Source organism: Peromyscus leucopus, chromosome 3 (genome assembly GCF_004664715.2).
Source record: "Peromyscus leucopus breed LL Stock chromosome 3, UCI_PerLeu_2.1, whole genome shotgun sequence".
NCBI classification, from domain to species: Eukaryota; Metazoa; Chordata; class Mammalia; order Rodentia; family Cricetidae; genus Peromyscus; species Peromyscus leucopus.
In genome coordinates this window covers 19,976,144-20,002,675 of record NC_051065.1, presented here as the reverse complement: position 1 = coordinate 20,002,675, position 26,532 = coordinate 19,976,144, and the positions used below count along the sequence as shown (strand labels likewise).

Sequence of the window (26,532 nt, the reverse complement as noted above, 5' to 3'; positions counted from 1 at the left end):
GCATGCATCCTTTCAAATCACCTGCCTGCACTAAATGGAATGCATTAAAGTATAATGGTGGTCTCGGAAGTACTGCTTATAATAGCTGGAAAAGAGACTGAGAAACAACATAAATATCCAGTGGTGAGAGGGACTAAATGAATATGCCCATTCATTGAAGATACCGACCACTGTGCTAAATGTTCAACGTGCGTACAACTGGAAAGTGTTACAGCACGCACAGAAGACCCACACCAGAGGGATACTGCAGCGGTGATAAAATTACAGAGTTTAGTCTTTTTCTTGGTATATTTTAAATTTCTGTGTAGATCATGTGTTGCCAGAACAACAATGTTAATTTTAAAAGTGGAGGACAATGTTCATTTACTGTTTTCCTCTTTTCAACAATTTAATATTGTGGAGGTCTGAATAGCTATGGCCCCTGTAGACTCATGTGTTTGAATGCTTGTCCCATAGGAAGTGGCACTATTAGGAGGTGTGGCCTTGTGAGAGTACATGTGGCCTTGTTGGAGGGAGTGTGTCATTGTGCGTGTAGGTGGGCTTTGAGGTCTTATATGTTCAAGCTACACCCAGTGTGACACACAGTCTCCTTCTACTGTCTGTGGAAGATGAAGAACTAACTCTCAGCTCCTTCCCCATCACCATGTCTGCCTGTATGCCACCATGTCCCACAGTGATGACAATTAACTAAACCTCTGAAACTGTAGGCCAGCCCCAATTAAATGTTTTCCTTTATAAGAGTTGCCGTGGTCATGGTGTCTCTTCACAGCAACAGAAACTCTAACTAAGGCAAATATCTTCATCAAGACACATTTGTTCTTAAAAAGCAGACTTTCCCTGTCTCTGCATTAACAGAGCAGTGGTGTTCACCTTTTCTCAGACATACTACCTCTCCCTGTCCGCTCCGACCATGTTTTGCCCATTTCCTTTTCTAAAGAGGTTTTCCAAACAACTTGGGAGGTCCCAGGAAAGGCTCAAAAAGTAGAATAGAGAGCCTAAGATAGCATGTCCTGGGGCTGCTGTGTCCTCCTGGTCTATACAATGATGATGCCTTGTCCTCTGCTCAGAAAAGCTGTTTCCTCATGCACCACAGCTTCCTGCAGCAACCTGGACTAAAGCCCCTGCTCCCCCAACCTAAAGCATGCTGTGGAGTTTCAGGTGCTTCCTACACAACATGCAGTCAGCATGATGGTTAGCAGAAAGAGAATGAAATGAACTTAGTGACCATATTAAGTACACAGGGAAGATTCTCTTAGTGCTTCTGGACCAGAGAGCTCTTCAGATGAAAGTGAAGATCATTCTCAAAACCAAAAGTGAACTATAAAAGAGGATAGGTTCGAGCTCAGAGAGAGAATGTTCAAGGCCCTGGGTTTGATTCCCAGCACTACAAACAAACAATAAAAAGGTCTATGAGACAAAACTGTTAAGAGGATTCACTGGGATGCAATTAGCCTACGGGCTGGTTTCTCTTTCTGATTTTTGTCTTTTTCAGAGTAGAGAACACTTTCTTTAAGCATGCAAGGGGCAGGAGGCTAAGCTTCAAAGAGGCACTATTGTCTGCAGCCCAATGGCTGACTTCTCAAAGCCCCGATCAGGTAACCCAACACATCCTCAGGCCAGCCCTCTCACAGCAGGTCAGGAGGCAGCTGAGTGCCCCATGGAAAGACACAGTCTTGGTCACTTATCTGGCAAATTACCTCATTTATTATAAAAAGCAAAGAAATGATGAATATACACCTGCCCGGAGCTCAAGGCAGAGCAGTGGTTCTACACGTACAGGGTCTATTCCCTTTCTCATAAGGTGCTGGTTCTGTGGCCGGGCCAGGTCACATTCAACTGTAGAGCCTCTGAGGGGTGGTGCCTTCTGCACTCCTCACCAGAGAACTAATTAAGAATTTCTGTATCTCTGCTTGTTAAAATTCTTCCTATGTAATAATGCACATGGAAGCCTGAAAACTCTCTTCATTATACAATCTGTAGGATGCCTGTCAATTCTGAGGGTTTTCTCAGCTTCCATGAAAGCTATGATTTCTAATTCCCATCTCCCATATTATTTCAGAGAATAGCTTTTATGTTTTCCTTTGATCTCACAGCCAAGCATTGCCATTATCAAAGGTATAATTTTTAGGCACAGAATTGTCTCATTATTTTATTTCTTTACAAACACCTGTAAAAGTTAACAACGTATCCAATAAAGTAGGAACTTATTCTCAACTCCCTAACTCCAAGACAATAGACAGACATGAATTCTTAGGATCAGCAGAGCTAGACTGCAAGTTAAGAATAGAAGACACAAGAGAAAAAATATACTTCATACGGCTGCTGGGACTAGATGTATCAGAAAGAAATTGTAGTGGTACCAGGAAAATGGAATGATATATACCAGGGCTCTGGCAGACCAAGAAATAAAAAACCTACAGACCCAATGTGGCACACTGGAAAGGTATTGAAGATGAAACAGGTCCTTCGGAGTCTGGCTGAAAGGAAACGAGACTTGAAGGCACCGAGCGAAGATGCTTATCATGAGTCGTCACACACACAATGTCTGGGCATCTCCAGGGCTTGATCACTGCACAGCACACTCACCGCCTGGTGCTCTTCCAGCCCCTGCTCTATTGTCCATTCATACTACCTTGGCCATGTCCCTCCTCTGTAGAGATCAAAGATACCTCAAATGGGCCAACAATGAACAGGAACGCCGATTGTACACAAAGCTTTGTGTCCCTCATCACTTGAGAGCTCTGGCTGTGCGAAGATACTGGCCTTTGTGTACACGTGATTTTTGTCACAAATCATTTTCTTAGGACTTTCGGGAGTCTCTGGTGGGTTTCAAAGAAGGCTTGCATTACTGAACTCACAGTGGCATCTTGTACCTGCAGTGAGGGCACTGACTTCTTCCTGTGTTTCCTGCTCTAGCTTCTGTCACTGACTCCAACTGAGATAGAAAACACAGGCTTGCTGTGGAGGTTTGAATGAGAAATGTCCCCCTTCAATGCTAGTATCTGAAACCTTGGTGCCCAGTTGGTGGCACTGTCTGGAGATATTGCAGGGAGGTGCAAACTCCGTGGAGGAATTACATCAATGGGGGTGGGCTTTGAGAGTTTAAAGCCTTAGCCCACTTCCTGTTTGCTCTCCATTTCATGCCCGCTCTCAAAGATCCACATTTCTCAGCTTCCTATTTCTGCAGTCACATTTATGAATAGCTTCCACACTTTTCTGACATGATGGATATGTACGTATCCCTCTGAACCATAAACCCAAATAAACTCTTGCATGGCTGCTTTTGGTCATGATGTTTCATCACTGCAGCAGAAAAGCAACTGATTCACTTGTTTCTGCTCCCAAATATTTATCCACATATTTATTCTCTAAATGTTTTATCAACACTCACATTCCAAGTTGTGCTAAGAGCATGATGGCGTGGTGGCACACTACCTGTAATCCCAGCACTTGGGAGACAGACGCAGACAAGAACACCAAGAGTTCCTTGGCTATGTAGAAAGTTTGAGATCAACCTGGGCTATGAAAGACCTTCTCTTAACTTACCCACTTTTTTGCCAAAAAATAAAATAAAGCAAAGTTCACCCCAGGAATTTTGCAAGAGCAACAAAGCATCCCTGTTCTTAAGAGAACATGAAGTAAGAGCAGAAATAGTAATGGACATCCAGTTAATATCCCACAGGAGCCACTTGGGCGCTGCTTGGCATATACTGCGTGTCTTTACAACAGGGTAAACACAGAAAGGTCAGCGCAATTGTTATAAGTTAAGCAATTTTACCAAAAGTCACAGCTGACTACGACCAAGCTGAGACACCTAAGCACCTATGCTTCAGAAAGTGCGTGTATTTGGAGATGGAGCTTCCAAAAAGGGAGAATTAAGTTAAAATGAGTTTTATTGTGTATGTTGGTTAGTTTGTTGTTGGTTTTTTTAAGTGGGAAGTAAAATAGGGTCTTGCTATGTAGTCGTGGCTGGCCGGGAACTTGATCTATAAATGATGCTAGCTTCAAACTTATGTGATCTTCTTGCCTCTGCCACCTGAGTGCTGAGATTTCACGTGTTATACCACCACATCCCACTAAAACAGAGTTTTTAAGGAAGGCCTCAATCCAATCTTACTAATATTTTTATAAACAGAGGAAATTAAGCACAGGCATATAAGAGTACAGAGAAATGGCCATGTGAGGACACAGCACAAGCTGGTCCAACACTTGGAAAGCTAAAGGCAAGAAAACCACCATGAGTTTAGGTGACCTTAGGCTGTACAACAGAGTCCAGGACAGGCTTGGTTATACAGTGAGACCTATGCTCACAAAATAAAACAGTCACAGAGAGAAGACAGCCAACGGTAGCCAAAGAGGGTGGCCTTAGAGGGACCAACACCAAAGATCAGCACCTTGGTCTCAGGACTTCTAGCCCCCAGATAGGTGAGAAAATGCACTTCCATCGTCTGAGCCAACCAGACTGTAGCTAGCACCCACATTTTGACAATCCCTGCATATTAGTCCAGCAGTTTACCCAGGGCTACAGAAGAGCAAGCAGAAGAGACAGCATGTGAGAAAAAAGAATTAGCATACATGGCAGAGGTAAGGTCCAGACGAGACAACTCAAAGGAGGGCAAGGTGTTTCCTCTCTTTAGTCTTCTGGGACATGAGAAGATAAAATGTTTGCTGGCAACAGAAGAGAACTTAGGATTCAGAGGTCTAATCCTCGGTGTCATTAAACATGACTGTTACCCACCAAGGAAGAGCTTGAGAACACCACAGTTGAGTTACCTCCTGAATCACAGGCGCATACACACACACAAAAGCATGTTTTACATGACTTAGGATTTTTCCGTTGGTTTGCATGTGGTCCAAGAGTCATAGGCTACACACAACACAACGTAGTGGGAGAAGAAATGACATCAAAGCAGTAAGAGAGGATTCTCTGGGTAACGAACCATTGTAACACATCAATCAAATAAAACATCAGGCAGGAAGGTAAGCAGGACAAGACTTACAGCGCCAGTTACTTACTGCATACCAGGCGTTACACTAACTTGGGGGTGGAGTTGGTCTCCATAATAGTCACTTTTTTTTTTTTCATTTTAATGAACGCACTAAGGTAGTTTAACTTACAGGGTGTCACAGAGCTAGAATGTGAGGCTTAGATGCTAAGGTAGAGTTACTTGCATGGGTCTGAGAACTTATTTGTATTTGTTTTTGTTGTTGTTGTTGCTTTGAGACAGTCTCGCTATGTAGTCCTGGATGACCTAGAACTCACTATGTAGACTACACTGGCCTTGAACTCACAGAGCTCTGCCTGCCTCTGCTGAGATGAAAGGCAGGCACTACCAGGTTATCATATGAACTATCATATGAACCCCTCTTATCATGGCAGCAGGAAGGCCCTGCCCAGAATTCTTGGCTAGACCAGCATTTCAACCTTCCTAATGCTGCAACCCTGTAATACAGTGGTGACCCCCAACCATAAAATTATGTCTTTGCTATTTCATAACTGTAATTTTGCTACTGTTATAAACCATAATGTAAATATCTGATATGCAGGATACATGATATGCGACCCCCAAATGGCTTACTAATCATAGATTGAGAACCGCTACTCTATATAGAACAGGTGGGTATGAAAGAGAATAGCCAAAAATAAAACCACTGAGCCAAATTACAGAAAGATCAGGCTGGGGGGGGAGGACTGGACCGTGACCATCAGGCTGAAGAGGGACGTGTACAGTGGACATGGAGGTTAAGTCTGAGTAAAGAAAGGGCATCTAAAGTAAACAGACTGTTTAGGAGCTGCAGGGAAGAGGCTTGGATAACAAAGGGATGTGTTTGGTGCTAATTTGGAAAAGAGGGACCCAAGCTCAGGGTAACAATTAGGGTTTTAGCAGATTGGGTGAGAGATAAAAGGTACAATTAAGATAATTGATTGTGTCTGTAATGAGAAGGGGAGGGGTGAGAGGCAGCGGGTGCAATAAAGACCAACAAGGTTAGAATGTAGAATGGGAGGTGAGGTCAAAGGAGTTGAGCTAACGTTGAGCTATTCCACAGGACAGAGGATAATAAAGAGAGTCATGAACACCCAATGTGAGAGAAGAACTAAGACTCAGATGTGGGCACACCCCACTGGGACTCAACCCAGGGGTCTGTACGGGGCTGGAAGGCAAGTTACAACAAGAGCGGTGAACGGAAACACTGACTAGACTGTAGTGTCCCGGAAATCTGGGGGAAACGGTGGAGAATGGGGCTTCTAGAAAGGAGGTGGTGAACCAGTGAACAAGATCTGCAAACATCAGATACAGTCGTGCCTGGGAGGTGACCTGATGAGAAAGCGAGGTGACTGCTGAGGCAGAGATGGGAAAGTGAGAAAAGGACTGCCATTCTCAGAGTATGCAAGGACAATGGGTATTTAGAGTAACTAGGGAGAAAGGGTGTAGAGTGTAGAGATACAACCCACAGACCCAGAGAGGCTGAGTCCTAAGGAGGGCTCTGAGGGGTGGGGGTGGGGGGTCGACGAATGGATCTCCCTGAGAAGGGGAAATAGAATAGATTTTGTAGATGGACTGGGGCAGTCGGGTATGGGAACAGGAGTCAAGGAGGAAGGGACAGAGGGAGAGAAGACACAGAAAGACTACTGGAATGGGAGAACTTAGGGGGTGATATGGAAACATAGTGCAGTGGAAACTTCCTGGAACCTATGAGGGTGACCCTAGGGAGGACTCCTAGTAATAGAGGCTATGGTGCCTGAACTAAGCATCTTCTGTAACCAGGCAAGGTATCCAGCAGTGAAATAGGACACCAACCCAGCCACAAAACCTTCAACCCACACCTGTCCTGCCTGCAAGATGTGGTGGCTCAGTGCTTGGGAGAGCAGCCAACCAGCAAACTGCTCTAACTTGAGGCCCAAGCCACAGGAGGATGCCCATGCCCAACACTGCCTGGATGGCCAGTAATCGGAAGCTGGATGGCCCAGAGACCTAGGGTAGAACCAAACACAACTGACCAAAAGAAGTTAATGAAATGATTGCTCATGATACTCTGCTATACTCAGAGATCAGTGTCTAGCCCAATTGACATCAATGAGGCTTCCTCCAGCAGCTGATAGGAGCAGGTGCACAGACCCACAGCCAAATATTAGGCAGAGCTCAGAGAACCCCACAGAAGAGGGAGAGGAAGGACTGTAGAAGCCAGAGGGGTCAAAGACACCAAGAGAACATGGCCCACGGAACCAACTAAGCAGGGCTCACAGGGGCCCACTGAGACCGAAGCAGCAGTCATGGAGCCTGCATGGGTCTGCGCTAGCTTTTCTGCACATATGTTACGGTTATTAGTTTGGTGTTTTGTGGGGCTCCTAAAAGTGGAGGGGGGGTGGTGTCTCTGATTGTTTTGCCTGCTCTTGGGACCCTTTTCCTCCTGCTGGGTTGCCTCATCTAGCCTTGATATGAGGGTTTGTGCCTTGTCTTACTGCATCTGTTATGCTGTGTTTGGTTGGTATCACTGGGAAGCCTGCTCTCTTCTGAAGGGAAATGGAAGAGCTGTGGATCTGGGGGAGGGGGGAGGGGGGCGGGAGAAGTGGAGGGATGGGAGACTTCAGTCAGGATGTATTGTATATGAAAGAAGAATCAAAAGAAAATCTGAAGACTTTCCTGGAAGGTAAGTTCTAGGCCAGTCTGAGTTACATTTAGAACAGCTAAAGTTGTGACACATAGCCAAAGCCAAGCCCACTTGGAGCTGATGGCAAAATAATATTCTGGAGCTCTACAAGAAGTTACCACAAGAAATTACACAGAGATGATCTTGATGATTAAAAAGGAAAGCACTTGTGTATTCTCTTGCAAAACTCAACACAAACAGCCTGCAAGCCACAGCAGGCAGCCAAGTATTGTGTTTAGACACAATGGAGAGCTGTATTTGTACCTGCCAGCAGGGGACCTAGAGTCACAGGGTCCTACTGTGTGTACACATAAGAGCCTACTCTGAGTACATATGACCCATAGATGGGTAAGTTCATTGCCATGTGGATTCTTACCTAGGCAGTTACCATACTTAACAAAAACATCTGACGATCCGCTTCATTTCCCTGAACACTAGCCAAAAAGGATCCTATGGCATTTATAAAAGACAAGAACCTGATGTTCAAAAATATTACATATCTTCAGAGTAGAGAGACAGAATTGGTATATCCAAAAAAGAGTTTACTTCTCAGCTTTTGTTTGCAAATAAGTATCATTAGTAGAAAATAGCTATGTAAAATACACAGGACCAAAATGAAGAAAATTACAGGTTTTGTGGTTTGTTCTAACAGAGATAAAGGAGTCGAAGACTAAGGAACCACCTATTGTTATTAAAAAGATTCAATGTTATAAATGTATGTGTGCCCATAGCACACTTTAAAATGCAGATGTTATAAAAGACAAAAAAAAAAACCACATTTTCTTTTAATCAAGTCCAATATTATTAAAATAGAATTTCCCCAAATTAATTTAACATTCGAAACTGTTTTCCTAAACAGTTCAGTTTTCTGAGATGTTAAAAAATAAGACAGCCTGGAGAATTTTGTTGGTGCCCATTCATGAATTAGACTGCCAGAAAAGTTTAAAGTGTAGCATACGACAAGTAAAGGAGAAGACCCAAAGACAGAGGGACCACTGCGAGGCACACACAAGGAGCACACTGAGCCAGTGTCCCAGTCAGCTGCTGTTTACTGATCTTTTCTCCTGTAAACAGGGGTAGCAAGGCCACCGGTTTTTGATATCTATCAGCATCAGTCCCATCAACCACGATGAAGGAATCCAGCTCAACAATCTTTCTAGCATAGTCTCCAGCTTCTGTTAACTCCTGAGTCCCATGAGTCTCATCTCAGCTAGAACACAGTTCGCCAGGGATCCTGTATGCCAGAAGAGGTCCAGACACTGACAGTACAATGCAAGGATTGAAAGATACTGCATTCAGTTTACTTTGTCAAGCTGTGGTTTGCTGGATATGAGGGCTTTCCAGTAGAAGCAATACAGCCCTGTAGTGGACTTGAACAGCCAACCGCCCTTTTGTTTTGTTTTGTTTGAGACAGGATCCCTCCTCATAGCCTGGCTATCCTGGAACTAGCTATGTAGACCAAGTTGGTCTTCATCTCACAGATCCTCCTGAGTGCTGGGATTAAAGGCATGAACCACCATGGCCTGGCTAACTGCCTCTTTATTAACATCTCCTTCATTTCTTTAGTTTTTGATTGTGCAAACTCTCTACTCCTTCTGGCCTTCTTAGCACCAGGAGGTATAAGCCTTTCCTCTAGGAAAGCTGTTCCCTACCCACCCCACCCCACCCCCACTAAAATCATCTAGAGAAAGTTCTGACAGCACCAACTGTACATGATGTCCTGTAGGTCCCTTTCTGGAATGCAGAGGTTCATTAACAACCAAGACAAGGGTAGTGCTTCATCTTTGTTGCTAATGATGGGACTTGAGCAGACTTGGCAGGCACTCTACCACTAACCTCCATCCTAGGCCCTTGGAAGGATAGTCATTTCTAGACTGTCTTACTAAGAATGAATGGTCCCTAGGTAGGACCAGAAACAAGTCACGGTTATAAGCCTTGAATGACAAGCCTCATCAGCCCTTTGTCTTCATCCCTCCTCTCAAGAGGCCAGAGTCTGGCATTTGTGGAACACGTGCAGTGCAGCAGGTTCAGTGCTGAACCCCCGAGAGACATGTCTGCCTCCATTCATGCCTTACAGGCACTGTTATCCCTGTCTTTCTGGAGAGTAGAGAGGAGCGAAGAGCCCAGAATGGCCCAATTTCAAACGAAAGCTCGGAACTTTATTCTGATTTATTATTAAAGAAGCTAAGTGTTGAAATAGGTTTTCAGTTTTCTTTCTTCTTTGAGTAGAGTGCCTGCTTATGACTTTGGTCAATCTGATCATCCGGACCAGAGTTCCCATGATTTGGTGAGGCTTTTGTTAAGTAAATAAACAGAAGATTCAGATAGACCAAAGGAATATGAGGAGACGTGGTTTTGAAATGAATAGAGTTGGTTTAACAAATGTGTCCCATTCTTCTTTGTAGATAAGGCAACTAATCATAAAGTCAAACAAGTAGGAATTATAACCCCAAATCATTAAAATATGAATCTTCAAGGCCTGCTTTAGACTCACAGAGAAACGTGTAACTAGTGACAATTTCTATTTTATTGACATAGGCTTGCAAAGTGGTCACTCTAGTTGCCATAGATTTTACATAAATACAACATTAGTTCAGGATCAGAACAACAGACACCTCCTCTCTATATGCATACACCACAGTTCACACCTCTGTATAACAGCTTGGGCTGTTGTAATTCTTGTCTGCCTCCCATCATCCTCACAATCCACCTTTACACCCTGTGGCCCAAGAGCACCAAACAGAGAAATGGGCTGTGGAAGCTGCAACTATGTCAGCATGGAGCCCACACACCAAGCTTCTCAAATGAGTATGGCTCTCTCCACACAAAGCATCATCATTTCCAAAATGCTCTAATTTTTCACATGATATGATTTCTTGGGGCTCAAAGCAAAATTATAGTTTTTTTCTTCTAATATCCCCTCTCACTAAAATGGGCTAGATGGACGGTCTGCAAAGAACCTAAAATGTGGCTTCTATCACAGCTGCTTTTGGTCAATGCCTAGATGTTTTTAGGAGCTTGCTGTCTGTGCTTCCTCACGAGTTTGCAACCCCGATTCCCCCTCCCATGTGACAAAAAGACTCCCTTCACTGTAAACGTCTCTGAATGCACAGGGAGCATCATGGTTGGGGGTGAGAGCATAGCTAGTTCTTTCAGACAAACAGAATTAAAAAAAAAAATGTTCAGAAAGTCAACTTAACCCTGATGTAGTAGTGCCTGTTTTCTCTGAACATCCAAAGAACAATGACCTTCAATAAACCTCACTAAGCTGACCCTGTTCTTTAGGTAAAATGAGTACAGACAGATAGGTTTTCTTGTCATATATCTCTTCCCAATTACTTGAACAGGCTCATTATCATGACTGCAGAGAGTATCAGCCATCTAAATAGACTGCACCTTCAGGAGCTCCTCCTCTTCCTTTTTCTCCATAATCCATTTTCTTTCATTTGTCTGCACACAACTAGCCTTTCTGCAAACTGTCTTCACTAAATGGGACACTGTCCCAAACATTCATTCTTGGGACCTGAGGAATCCTGTCCAAAGCAACTATGACGGTTTAAAAAAAAAAGTCTCCAGTCAACAGCCTTGTGAACACTAACAGCCTTCCTTTAAATACAACTGAAGCCATAGGTCTGCTGTCCACAGAAACACAGCACTACATATTTTTAACACAGTATAGGTTCTGCTACATTTTAAATTAAAAGCATTAAATATATCCATAATTTAATCACCTTCCTTTAATTTGAATTCACATGGTAGATACTTATAGCTACTTAAAAAATTAAGTGGCAAAATGTATATGAAGAATATGTATCTTGATATTTTAATTATGCTCAATTGAATGTACTTAGATTTAAAGTGCTTTTCACAAATGACATGTGCTAAGAATATCTAATTGCACACTGACATTCTAAAATATGTGCTTACATGTGTCAAAAATAGATTAATATAAAGTTATTGGATGACTTTTTTCCATAAACCAAATATATTATTTTGATTATATAGATACAAACAAAACTATACATATAAATAAGTTCTATACTAGTAAATGCCTAATGATGTGTCGCATTAATATGAACATATACAATTGTGACAGCATTTGAGATTTGAGTAAGTCAGAAAATAGGCTTCTTAAGAATTCTTAGGTTCAATGTATTTTTCCAGTTAGTCATCCTGACTTGATGTCAATGGAAGCATCAAAATAATTTGAATGTAGGCCAAGTGTTTTTACTCTTTATAAAGATCACAGATAGAAAACAGATATTCACCAAACAACAGTAGATGGGTTAAATTAATGTGCACTACTCAAAAGCAGTCAGGTATTGAAGATAGACATTCAGCAGCCTCCCAGATGGGACCAGTTGCAAAAGGTCATTCAAGGTCATTCACTCCATGCTGGGTCACGTCCCTCATTAAAAGCAGCCTCACCCTCCCACAATCAAGAAGTCCTTCTTCCAAGTTGAAAAAAAAAATACCTTTGCTTATCTTTTGACATTGGGACATGATATTATGTTCAGCCTCAAGAACCACAAGATTCAGTTTTTAAAGAGAAGAATCACAAATCCCATCACACTTTAAGGAAGCTGACCATTTTGTATTGAGCTGAATTCATAGCTACCTTGAGCAACATGTGTGTTGGACATGCCTAGGATCCTAGTCTAATGAACCTGAATCATACAATTCAAAATGTGTACACAAGATCTCTACTTCCACGTACCTCAGAATGAGACTACATTTTGAGGTACGACTCTTTGAAAGAGAGAATTCAAATACAATGAGGCCATAGAGTTGGCTCTACTTTGTGACTGGTGTCCTAAGAGATTAGGACACATACAGCACACAGACTGAGAGGGAGTCCGTGATGATAACAAAACCGCACCTGGCAAGACATGTGCCTGAGCCTTCAGGCATGCTAAACTGTGGAGAAAATAAATAAATAAATAAACAAACAAAACAAAATAAACAAAATAAATGAATGAATAAATAAATAAATAAATAAATAAATAAATAAATAAATAAATAAATGCATGCTGCTTACACACCTGACCCGTGGCACTTCACTCTGGCAGACCCAGTCTACTGAATCTCTCTAAAACTATGGTGCTGTACATGCCTAACCACGAAGCAACATAGGATTTTTCTCCTTAGGTTGGGTATATGAATTTCACAACTCTGAAAAAAAAGGTAAGAGCAGATTCTTCTTACCATTTACTTGTTTGTTCCTGAGATACCAAACTGGAATGTTCTATTCTTAATGTTTTTAACCACACAGCAAGGCAGAAAAGGGGCTATTATGTTTACACATTTTATAAACATCAAATTTCATATTTTCAGCTTCATGGGGTTTTAATAGGCCCTTAGGAGCCTGGCCAGGAAACCAAAGTGGAATCTATTTGACATTAAAAAGCAATTAAGTTAGAAACCTGTCAAACTTGTTGACATTTGGGGTCTGCCTGTTCTACTGTGACTACTACTATCAGAATCAGCTAATGCTTAGCAGGCTGTTGGTGTCTAGTACCTTAACTCTAGGACACCTCTGGTCAAATACAACCTCAAAGTTTCATATCATAACAAACCCCTTCTCTATATACTAGACACAAGTTGATGGCCTTGGTGTTTAAAGTGTCCCGAATCAAATACTGTAACTGCTGAAAAAGGAAAGGAAAGAAGTCAGCAGCAAGATATCTGGCTTGCTGAATGCCTGCCATGAAAGCTGGACCTTCCTATACAAGATGGCGTTTCCTAGCATCCAAAGGCAGCTCTGACCCAAACACATCAATGTCTTCATGTGTTCTGGCTGTTATGCCCAAACTTCACAGATTGGACCCCTGTGCCAGTCAAAGTTTGTCAATGACACAATTTGTCATCTGGGAAGAGGTGACCTCAACTGAGAAAATGCCCTCATCCAGATGGTCCTGTAGGCAAGGCTGTGGGGCATTTGCTTGATTGATATGGCCCTGTGCCACCCCTGGACAGGCGCTCCTGGACTGTATAAGAAACAAGCTGAAAAGAATCCTATACGACAAAGCAACCTTTGGAGGCATCACCATCCCTGACCTCAAACTCTACTATAGAGCTATAGTAATAAAAACAGCTTGGTACTGGTATAAAAACCGACACACGGACCAATGGAATCGAATTGAAGACCCTGACATTAATCCATGCACATATGAACACTTGGTTTTTGACAAAGGATACAAAACTACACAATGGAAAAAAAAAAAGTATCTTCAACAAATGGTGCTGGCATAACTGGATCTCAATAAGTAAAAGATTACAAATAGATCCATATCTGTCACCATGCACAACACTCAAGTCCAAGTGGAACAAAGACCTAAACATAAATCCAGTTACACTAAACTTAATAGAAAAGAAAGTAGGAAGCAATCTTGAACGCATTGGCACTGGAGACCATTTCCTAAATAAAACACCAACAGCACAGACCCTGAGCACAACAATTAATAAATGGGACCTCTCGAAACTGAGAAGCTTTTGCAGGGCAAAAGACACAGTCAATAAGACAAAAAGACAGCCAACAGAATGGAAAAAGATCTTCACCAGCCCCACATCTGACAGAGGATTGATCTCCACAGTATATAAAGAACTCAAGAAACTAGACATCAAAAATACTGAACAGTCCAATTAAAAAATGGGCTAAAGAGCTAAACAGAGAATTCACAAAACAAGAACCACAAATGGCTGAAAGACATTTAAAGAAATGCTCAACATCCTTAATCATCAGAGAAATGCAAATCAAAACGATTCTGAGATACCACCTTACACCTGTTAGAATAGCTACGATCAAAAACACCAATGACAACCAATGTTGGAGAGGATGTGGAGCAAAGGGAACACTCCTCCACTGTTGGTGGGAATGTAAACTTGTACAACCACTGTGGAAATCAGTATGGCGGTTTCTCAGAAAATTAGGAATCGAACTACCTCAAGACCCAGCCATTCCACTCTTGGGCATATACCCAAGGAGTGCTGATTCATACCATAAAGATACATGCTCGGCTATGTTCATAGCAGCACTATTTGTAATAGCCAGAACCTGGAAACAACCTAGATGCCCATCAACGGAAGAATGGATGAAAAAAATGTGGTACATATACACAATGGAGTGCTACTCAGCAGAGAAAAACAATGAAAGCATGAAATTTGCAGGCAAATGGATGGAACTAGAAAAAATCATCCTGAGTGAGGTAACCCAAACCCACAAAGACAGTTATGGTATGTACTCACTCATAAGTGGATTCTAGATATAAAATAAAGAACAATCAGACCACAACCCATAGAACCATGAAGGCTATATATATAGCATGGAGGTCCCTAGGACGACTGTGGCTCATAATAAATTTCAGTTTTACTCAATTATTGAAAAAAAATAGCCAAATGAATGGAAACACATGAACTATGAACCAAAGGCTGAGGGGCCCCAGCTGGATCAGGCCCTCTGAATAGGTGTGACAGTTGATTGGCTTGATCAGTTTGGGAGGCAACTAGGCAGTGGACCAAGTCCTGTGCTCATTGCATGAGTTGGCTGTTTGAAACCTGGAGCTTATGCAGGGACACTTGGCTCAGGCTGGGAGGAAGGGACTGGACCTGCCCGGACTGAGTCTACCAGGTTGATCACAGTCCTTTGGGAGGATTTGCCCTGGAGGAGGTGGGAATGGGGGTGGGCTGGGGGTAAGGGAGGGGGGTGGGAGGGGGAAAATAGGGGAACCCATGGCTGATATGTAGAACTGAATGATATTGTAAAATAAAATAAAATTAAAAAAAAAAAAGAAACAAGCTGAACGTGCCATGGAGAGCAAGTCAGTAAGCAACACTCCTCCATGATTGCTGCCTCAGTTCCTGCCTTGAGTTCTTGTTCTGACTTCTCTTCATGATGAACAACAAAAATGCAAGCTGAAATCAACCCTTTCTTCAAGTTGATTTTGGTCACTGTCTTTTATCACAGAGATAGAAAGCAAACCAGGACAGTCACATACAAACAATACAAGGTGCTTTCCTAGGGTTCCTAGAGGTGAGCTGACCCCGGTCAGATGTCCGCACAGCACAGGGTACCTTCCTAGTTCACACATACCGTTTTCCTGCTATGTCCTTGCATGTCAAAGCATGGAAGAAACGGTGTGCTCATGACCATGTCCACCTCTCAGCGTGATGCTTCCCCCTCCTAAGGCCAGAGTATTGGGTCTTAGATTCCAGTGTATGAACTGGGGGAAGAAGGAAATCCTGAATCCAGAGCATCCCGAAGGCCTTGGAGCCATTTCTTGAATCCAGAGTGTCCCAAAGTCCTTGGTGCCATTGGGTATTGTTCTCACTTTTGCCTTCAGTCCAAGTAAGAATCATCTAGAGAAATCTCTCAACAAGGCACATGGCGGCATGCAATTAGCGGAACTCTGGTCCACACCAAGGCTTTAGTCCCATCTCCATGGAACCTTCCAGGGTGAACTACAATGGAGATGCTTCCTCAGCTTCTTAAAAATTCTCCAAATTTGGATTTTGCTATGGCTAGCATTTTTTTTTTTTTTTTGCTGTTCATCAGCTCCTTTTTTAATCCTCTCTTTTATGATTCTTTCATGGTTTTGACATGACAATTTTACAAGTTAACTATTCAGTAAAACTCTTTTCTGCTTAGAACATTAGTCATCATAAATAAACTATACCAAATTGTCTCCAGTCATTACCTTCATCCTGTTCTTAGGGTTCTGAAGGTATTTGAGGGTTGTTTGTTATTCTTAGAAATGAAGTCAAGTAAAATAAGTCGGTACTTTTCAAAGGTTGGTTCAGTGACTGAGTGCTCATGGAGGATTTCTTTGGGAAACGACCTTGATAAGGCAGCATGTGAGCACGGCTACTGTGAGTGAGCATGGCCACCGTGAGCACGGCTACCGTGCGCATGGCTACAGCTGCTCCCTGAAGTCCATCAGTTCCTCTATCTGTTCCTCTTAGAGTCAGCACACCCCATGGGTCATCCATCTGTAAGTTAATAAACCATGCCACATGGAATATATAACTATCCTCCTCCTTCTAGCTAAATATTTCATCACCTGATACAGCTTTTAAGCTCTGCAAAAAATTTCCCTGGAATATTTCAAATGAACACAATAACAAAAATTTGAAATAATGAAACCAGTCATTAAACTCTCATCAAATTACAATACATTATATAGATATAAGCACCAAAAAATAATAAAATTTATATCCATAGCATCCTCTTGGTTACCTGATCTGTTACATCAGAGCAGCATCACAGAAACTCAGCTAAATGAGTTAGCTCACATCATCTGATACATGTAAGTTTGATATGTCTAAATGTGCACAGTAAAACGAAAACTCTGTTTTAAGGTTAAAACAAAACAAAACAAACAAACAAACACTATGAGGCCATATCTCTACAGCAAACCTTGAGAAAAGAAAGATCATAAAAATAGGACTTAAATCCATTTCAAACTATCACTTCACCAGCCCTGACTGCCAGAGCCTGCTTGTTCATTATTTGAGGAAATTTTCTCCCTGGTTGGAAGTGACTAGGCTTGAAATCTCAAGAGACTTCAAGCTCAATGATAAGGCATCTGGCTTTGGGTTAGGGTACCCACACCATTACTTAGGGCTTACTTACAGAATTCGGCACTCAAAACAGTGCAAGAAGGGTTTGAGGGTATCCTTGGACGGTAGAAAAGATGGATCTGCAAAGCCCAGTCTCTTCTAACATTTGGGGGAGGTCACCAGTCAAAACTGTCCCTGGGATTTATAAATAATCCAATCTACCCACCAAATTTCTTCTCTCAATAAGTAACTGAGTAGGAGAGCACAGCTGAATGACTTGAGGTAATTACCTGGGTCTAGGACAGGAGCTGAGGAGGTTGAAAGGTCAACTGGAGAGGCCAGGTGTCTAACAAGAGCATGAAGTGCATTCTTGGACAGCAAATACCATGAAGAGGAGAAACTGACAGCGGACTGAAAAGAGGTGTGGAGAGATGAAAAGTCACCGTGAAAGGGATCAGCGGCCACGTGGAGAAGAAGAAGGAAGCACTCGGTTTCCAGAGCTGCTCAAATTTCAAATACCTTGCGTGTTATTTCGTGATACCCTCAAGGTAAACATTTATTATTGATTATTGCAGTTTTAGTGAGTTTCTGCTCCCCTGTCAACAGGAGCAATCTGGAGGTCTGGCAATGCAAATCATGCTCAAGAGCTGTTTTGACCTCAAAACTCTTTCATTTAGCAAATATTTACTGAGTCTGATAGCAAGTGGCCATGTATTAACTGAGGTCATTGGGATATGTTAATAACTAAAAGACTCCTCCCTTATGTCACATGAAGAGGGGCACAGAACATGCATAGCACTCATGAGAAGTACAAACAGCATGTAGAACACTTGGAAAGGACAAGGGCAATGCTGGGGAGAAGGAGAGACAGAGAGAGTGAGAGAGGAAGGACCTATGGTAAGGAAAGGTGAGGATAACGGACGTGGGAAGCATTGGAAGTTTGAAGTTACTCAGCACTGGGTACAGGTTAATATTATAAAACTGAAGAAAACTCTGCAGTCCTGGTTAGAAACCCTCCGTGGGTTGAATGACACAGTGTCCTAACGATAGGACTGCCTGTATAACAGCTCTGTAAAGACAAACATCTGTAGCAGACACATGCAAGAGAGGCAGCATTCCGGCGTCCGGAAGTAATGACCGCACTTACTTCTCTCTGCTGACAAGCCAAGCCTAGGAGCGGCGCTGATGGGAATGGCAAAAGCTTAGATCCAGGAAGCCTGGGCGCTCCTACAGCACCAGGCTTGAGTGGAGCATTCAAAAGCAAACATTTACATCGCTTAGGAGACATCCAGATGTAGCACAAAGCAGAAAAAACATGCGTGACAGTGAAGACCTGCCTCACTCAGGAAGGAGGGAAGGCCACCAGGGGAGCTACTGAGGGCCTCCAGTTACACTCCAGTTTGGCATTTTAAGGTAACCAAGAGGCATACTTAGGTGCATACCTCTGTGTTTCCCATGGTTTTTCAAAATAATCATTAACGTCAACTAAATGTGATGTAAAAATGACTAATAACTAAAGTTTGCCTTTAAAACACAATACCTGGGGTGCTGGGGCCCAGAGAGATAGTTCAGCAGTTAAGAACACCAGCTACTCTTCCAGAGGACCCAAGTTCAATTCCCACATGGTGGTTAACTACTCCCAGGGGATTCGACACTTTCTTCTGGCTGCCTCGGGCACCAGGCACACGGTTGATGCAAAGACATACATGTAGGCAAAATACCCATATTCATAAAATGAAATAACAACAACAAAAAATTTAAATAGTTTCTAGGGGATCATTGAAATGGTTAATGGGTTAAGTAAGGAACTAACTAACTAGCTGCTAAGCTTGATGGTCTAAGTTTAATCACTAGAAGCTATATGGTGAAAAGAAAGAGAACTAACTCTTGCACTTGGTCCTCTGATCTCCACATGCATGTGTGCATGGATACACACGCACATACACACACACACACACACACACACACAGAAAAATAAGTATGTGGCCAGCATGGTGATAAGCATCTGTAATCCCAACATTCAGAAGTCTGAGGCAAGGAGACCTTGAGTTCCAGTCTAGTTTGGTTACACAACAAGACCCTGTCTCGAACAAACAACAGCCAACACAATTAACGCACAGCTATATAAGCAGATATAAAGCTCTTATACATACGAGAATACAGAAGCTGGGCCAAATGGCACAGGCCTGTAATACAAGCTACCCAGGGGGCTTAAGTAGGACAACTGCAAGTTCAAGGCCAGCCTGGGCAACTTAATGAGATCTTGTTTTGAAATTAAAATCAGAAAAAAATAATAAAAGTGGTTGGGAGATACAGTTTAGAGGTAGACTGCATACCATGCTCAAGGCCCTAGGTTCGCTCTCCAGAACCATAAAAGAAAAAGAGAGGAAGAATACAAGCAGATAATAGCATGTGGCCCTGCGCTTTGTTAGGGAGAATAATTAGTCACATTCCAAACCTTTCCACTTGTGCTATACCGTTTTTCTTGGTTTTTGTAGATGTATATGTAGGCACATGTGTGTGCTGGTACGAGAATGTACACACACACACACACACACACACACACACACACACACACACGCACGCACCCACGCACCCACGCACGCACGCACGCACGCACGCGTATAGAGACCTGGCATTGATGTCTAGCGTCTTCCTCCGTCTTGCTGCACCTTATATATGCAGGCAGAGTCTCTAGCTAATTTTGGCCAGTCTGGTAGCCTGCTTACTTTGGGGAATTCCTATCTCTGTTTCCAATCAGCTGAGATCACAGGCAAACTGCCACTCCCACTTAGCTTTTACATGGGTGTTGGGAATCAGGGCTCAGATCTTCATGCTTGTGTGGCTAGTGTTTTCCTCACCAAGCCATCTCTCTAGCCCTGGCAGAACTTTATGTACCAATCATTTCCAGAACCATCAGTGTGATCTTATCAATGACTTTTCCCATGAATGAATACAAACTCATGAACATCAGAGGCATTCACGTAAGCACACGAGCACACCACACCAGGAAAATATTGGGACTGTATTATCACAATCACAGCCATAGCCTTTACAAAAACTATCACAGAATTTTGTTTTCTACTGATAAAAAATAATTTTTTACTAGGTAACACAGGTGCTGTTGACACATTTTTTCTGGTGAATATTAGATTTTCACAACAGATAATTTCCTTTCTTTCTTAAGGACAATTACAGCACCATTGTCTTTCCTTACATGGTGGGATTTCATAAGATCAAAGAATCAGAAGCCAAAGATTCCAAGCTGCCCATACCCTCACCAAGGCTTTAACCCTACCAGCTCTGGGTTTACTGGAGTCACTGGCAATCTGCTTAAACTGTGGTCATATGTCCGCTCCTCGACCAAATTTCATGATGACCTTCACTACCAGGTTCTCAGCCACATTGTTTCACAGAAAGAGAAGGATGCAAAGGGATGGAACACATATCTTTTGTGCCAGTGGAGCCCGAGGGCCCAAGTCTCTCTCAGAATTCTTACATCATCAATGAAGAAATTTTAAAAAAGCAGAAAATTCACTCAGAGAAAAATACCACCACCACAAAGATTTCTTTCAGATTTAGGAGTTTAAAAACTCCAGTCTCAGCATCGAGGTGAGTCATGAATTATGGTGAAAATATCTACCAGTCAGTGTGGATCTATTTTTTAAAAAAAAGAAGGAAAGAAAGAAAGAAAACTCACGTAAAAATTTTAGCTGGGGTTCTAAACTGAAACTAATCTCAGGAAGAAATATGAGCTTTTATGTGTCAGCAAAGGAAAAGTAGTTTTAGTTTCTTCATTTAAAAGTACTATTTTATGAAGCTAACAAGAAGTAGAGTAAGTTTTCCTCCTGTGAAGTGCCCGTGACTGTCTCCCTCCTAATGTATACCACTTTCATTGTTCTACAATGAGTAAAGAAATGAGATTGGCCAAGCACTGTGAAGACGCAGGTTACGAGCCAATGCTCTCTGCATATTTTCCCTGTTGTTGTCAAAAACACTGTAAAACAGAGAGGGCTTTGTTCAAAGAAATGAACAGCTTTGGTTGACGTGAGTGAAAAGTCAGCCATGTGTGCGGATGCTCAGCAATAAGGAAGCAAGGTGAGCTCCCGGGGACTTAAAAGTCAATGCCCAGCCATGCTTGGCTGAGCTCAAGCAAGGAACTGCTCATGGGACCCGAGGTCACAGAACCCTTTGTATTCTCAATTACACAGAGCAGGCCAGAGAACTCATGTCTTTCTACGGTATACACAGGCGTTGAAAGAGAGAAAGAGCCTAGAAGGAAAGATGCTGCTGTGACTTGCACACACCCACGCACGCACGCACGCACGCGCGCGCGCAAACCATCCAGTCTTCTCTCCCCTGGGTTCTTTGCTCCTACACGACTGCCTAACTGAACTCAAACTTTTCCCTAAAGCAGTGGCTAGTGTGGGGAGGGGCACAAAACCAGAGGCTTGCACTTCAGAGGAGTGCCTCTGAGGTAAAGGGCGGCAAACCTCATTTCACAGATATTTTAAGTAGCTGGAAAGCCCAAGTGGCTCCAATTTTAAGCCTGTGTTTAGATCAGGCTTGAAAAGGGACTGTGTCTCTTTACAGTAGCTAGGCACCACTTCTGATGCCAATCTGTGCTCTGTGTTTGAAATGGGCCACCTTACTTGAAAACAAGACCACCTACAGAGGGCACCTTGACAATGCATGCCCGGCCGATCTCCTCGGCACCCCAATGCATGTGTGGGCAAAATGCCTACATTAAGGAAAAAATACATCTCCAGGCTCTGTGCCATGATGGTTGCCTGACTAGAGTCATAAAATGAATTTTACATTTTAAATTCTTACACGGTTCTAGCATCATGTGTCTATGAAGTTTAAAAAATGTAACTTACAAAATACAAAACGAAACCTCCACCTTTACCTGATCAAAATATCCTGCTGTCTCAAGGCTCTTTACAACAGGTTGAAGGACTAGGATAAACTCAGCCTGTAGAGACACCTATTCAATACCTGAGGCTTACTGCAGCATCCTGAAAGACTGAGCTAGACCCAGCCTGTGGAAGCATGTATTTAAATATTAGGAAACAAGCTGGAGAGATGGCTCTTCCATTTTCGAGTTCCCAGCAAACACTCGCAACTGTTTGTGACTCCAGGTCCAGAAGACCCAACTCTCTCGTCAGGGCAGCACACACTTGAAATGCTTTCACAACCAGACACACATGCATGGGCGCACGCATGCATGTGCACAGGCACACAAACACACACATACACAAATTAATTAATTAATTAAAAATTAGAAAGTCTCGCTACTTGAATGGCAAAGGCAGGCTTGCTTGAGATGAAGAGTCCTTACGGGGAGCACTTCTGAACTCCTCAAGTCTCTTTATTACTACTATGTGTCCCTTGCGTTGAAGACATTAAAGGGCTCCCCTTTCCATCCTGAATGCTCCTAAACATTCAGGGACAAGGGACCCTACCTGGCCACTTCTGACAGGTCACTGATCAAACAGAGTCAGGCAGCAGCCCAATTCTATCCTCTCTTAAAAGTTACCAGGAGCATGGGCTCCTGGCAGCTGCCACATTCAGCTTGACATAGACAGTGATCCTCTTCCACACAAGCATTTCCTATCATCAGGTGTCTGCTTCTAAACTCTATGATTTTCAAGGAGAGGGGGGAAAAAGGTCTATTTCATTGCCTGAAGAGGCCAATTTAAAAAGAAAAGAAAAATGTGACCTCATCTTTTCTTATATGGAAAGTTTCGTGAGGTTAGAAGGGAAATATACCAAATTGGATAGCCTGGGTGATCAAAGTGAATTTACTTAGTGAACCTTATCTTTAAATGGCTCCAGCCCTTGTGCAAGAGTTAATTTACTTGAAGGATTTGCATTCACATGGACAAACTGGTCCATGAGACACAGCCAGACAATGTTCTGCTGAGCTTTAGAACGAGCTGCAGGTTGGTTGCTCAGCCATATCCCAAAGCAATCAGTCCACACATTTCTGACAAGGCAGAACACCCTCAGCCACCTGCTTCCCAGAGTTTCTCCCAGAAGCCCTGGAAGTGGGAAGGTTCGCTGCCACTTGCAAGACAAAGCAAAGCCGAGAGCTGGAAGAGCTGACTGCAAGCTACAAGCTTAGGGCTTCACCCAGCAGAGGCTGCCACTGGAAATAAGATATTACGAGGCAACTTCAGAAAGGGCTGGCAAAGGCCTTTCAAAGGCCAAACACTCGTGCGGCAAAGGAGCTGACGGCAGAGCTGACCCAAAGCAATGAGAAATGGTAACAGGCATGAAGATCAGGCTGAGAGATTAGCAATTTACCCTTCACCTCAGGAACCGCAGCCTGTCTAGGAAACTCTGGCCTTGTACAGGATCTGTGGTCAAACAGAAGCCTTAGTCCATACGTGCTGGTCACGGTAGTGACGCATGTATGAAGGACAGCTTTCCAGTGTGGAAATGTAGACAAGATACTTACACAGCCACCAGCAAAAATCTCTGCCGAAAGTGGGACCGAGCCATCTTTGTGCATGAACTTATCTCTCACAAAATCGTTCACCTTGAAGAGAAATATTTAGAGGCTGATGAAAAATATAAATAAAGTCATTAAACACACAAATATACATCTGTCAATATACGGTTTTTTTTTTTCTCAGTTGATTGCACAAATTAACAGATCTTAAAATAGTTTAAGAGAGACTCTTAATAGCATACAGGTCATGTGTGTGTGTGTACATATACATATACATACACACACACACACACACACACACACATATATATGACAGGTAAATATATATAGGCATACCTGATATTACAGGTAGAAAAATTCAAAGGAAAACGGCCTAAAGAGCCAAAAATTTAAAAATGCCCTGCAGTTACAGTAGCATGAAAAAGGAGACACATTGATAGCACAGATGAAAACATACATTTTATAATTTAAAACTTGTCTTATAAATTATAACTAAAAGTCATAATAAGTCTTTTAACAAGATTTTATTTAAAATAGCATTCCTCACTGAAACCAACGTAGGCTGCTTAGTTTTGTTTGTTTGTTTGTTTTTTTCAGCTTAGTAGATATTTAGTATCTAAAAATTCCTCAGGGGGCTGGAGAGATGTTTCAGCAGTTAACAGTGTCTCATGCTCTTTTTGAGGATCCAAGTTCAATCCCCAGCATTGTAAAGTGGCTTCTAACTGCCTGCAATTCCAGCTCTGGGGTGAGCCAATGCCCTCTTCTGGCTTCCAAGAGATGCCTGCACACACTTGTCATCCGTTCACACCTGCACACACTTGTAATACATTCACACCTGCATACACTTGTCATAACTTCACACAGACATAAACTTCCCAGACATACACATTAAAAAATGAGTATAATCTCTGGGTAGGTACTCTAAGCAATTTTAAGAAACAACAATAGTTGTTACATAGTTTTGGACAGATATGGGCAGAGACTAGCTCTCTCAAAGTCCCGTCATCAAATGACACAAGAAGTATTACAGCGACCAAGGCTATACGGCCCAGTCTAAAGCCAGAGTTGAATTTTCTAGGACTCTGAGGCCTTAGGGATGTATACGTAGTATCTCCCCACTCTCCAGACACTGAAAATGGGTACCAACCACCTGCAGGTGAGCTGGGACAAGCTTCAACCAGACCAATGAGCTCTCAGCATCTGGCTTAGAATGCTCCTTGAACACGCTGTAAGATGCATTCCATGGCATCGGGAGTAAGTGCAAGAGGACATACCAAGAAGTTTGAAATCCTGACACAGCATTCTGGTTCTCTGACTCATGAATTAGGCTACTTGAACCCTACTGGCCTCACTCGCTGTACTCCGAAAATCACACTTTAAACTTTAAGACGACAGGTGTCCAGCGCCTAGTATGTCAGGTATCGTGGGAACTTCGCTGCTGCAAAGATGAGGACAAGCCATGGCAGCAGCCACCTACAATCATCTCCAAGGTCATTACAACATTTTTGGATGTTTAATGAACAAGGAGAAGTTATGTGTGGCGACTGCTCTGACCATCAAACTAATTAGCATGGTTGAAGGACCACAAACCGGCTGAATCACAGAAGAATGCCTGCTAGACTGTTGAGTCTGGGTCTCTGAATAAGAAGCCCCGATTCAAAGACTTACTGTAAGTTTTATGGCCTTCTCCGGGGCGACTCCCAGTAACTGTGGCAGCAAACCTAAAAATCAACAAGAAGCAGAGGCGTATTAAATAAATTAGCATTAACTACACAAATCAACAGCTCTGCAGAGGGGATCACCACTTGAAAACGGGGGCAATCTTTGCTGCAATTTTCTGCTATTACCTTTAATGAGAACACTTGTGATGGAATTTAAGAACCGACTTCTAATAGCCACATCAGCCCTGAGTAAATTCCCTTGCACATTCTGGACCGTTTGCACATTGGGTAAGTCAACAGTGTTAGTAACATAGGAAACCTCATTATCTCGGGGAGGTTGCTCCTCCTCCTCCTCCTCCTCCGCCGAGCACACACCTTCCTCTGGCTCCCTCAAGGCCCACAGTGCAGTCATTCAGTCACGGGGACAACTATGACTTCGTGATGGGCGGGAACAAATCAAGAACATGATCTTATGAAGGCAGAGGCCTTTCTGGGACTTGATAACTGGAGAAAATTAATTTCCAAGTGAGAAACAGAAGGGGCATTGAAAACAAGGGAGAGTGAGCCCTGTGTGCTCTAGACGGATGGAGAATGTGGGCCTGGCCCATGAGAGGAGCGTGCCTGAGGCGAGCACTGGATGCTCCAGCCTCATCAGACGCCGGGAGCCTCAGCCTCACTTGTTCTGTTAGATGAGAAACGAGTAGCGAGTTCGAAGCGTAAGAGTAACGCACTATTGTATTTTTTTTCTTTTTCTTGTCTTTCCTTTTTTCTTTTTGTTTATTTATTTTTTCTTTTTTGGAGACAGTGCTTCACTGTGTAGACCAGGCTGGCATTGAACTCATGGAGATCGGCCTGCCTCTGCTGGGATTAAAGGCCACTATACCTAGCGCAAATTTTTATTTTTAAAACCAACTCTAGCCACTTTGTGGAGACAGGGTAACGTGTGTGTGTGTGTGTGTGTGTGTGTGTGTGTGTGTGTGTGTGTGTGTGTGTGTATCTATCCACAAGTACAATTTCAACTCACATACATAAATCTCACTTTCAGTCACTTCTCCGGGGACAAATATAGTCACACATGTTCTTAAAGCTGCAGCCTGAGGCCAGAGCATGCAGTCTGCGCGCTGTATGTCTCCAAACCCATACATGTGCTTGATTGAGTAGCAGAAGTTTTCAAACATAATCCATCCAAGCTCTTTGCCAAGAAAGAAC

At 42.8% G+C, this 26,532-nt stretch overlaps 1 protein-coding gene across 2 annotated transcripts in view; it reads right to left on the bottom strand.

Annotated features, from left to right (window-relative positions):
- Slc25a13 (solute carrier family 25 member 13) overlaps window positions 1–26,532 on the bottom strand; it is a 180,164-nt gene that overhangs the window by 32,869 nt on the left and 120,763 nt on the right. For both annotated transcript variants that reach the window (XM_028869835.2, XM_028869837.2), the window contains exons 12-13: window positions 25,331–25,383; window positions 23,669–23,749 (exon numbers count right to left, since the gene is read on the bottom strand). In XM_028869835.2, coding sequence (XP_028725668.1) covers window positions 23,669–23,749; window positions 25,331–25,383 — 134 coding nt within the window. The remainder of the gene's footprint in view (window positions 1–23,668; window positions 23,750–25,330; window positions 25,384–26,532) is intronic.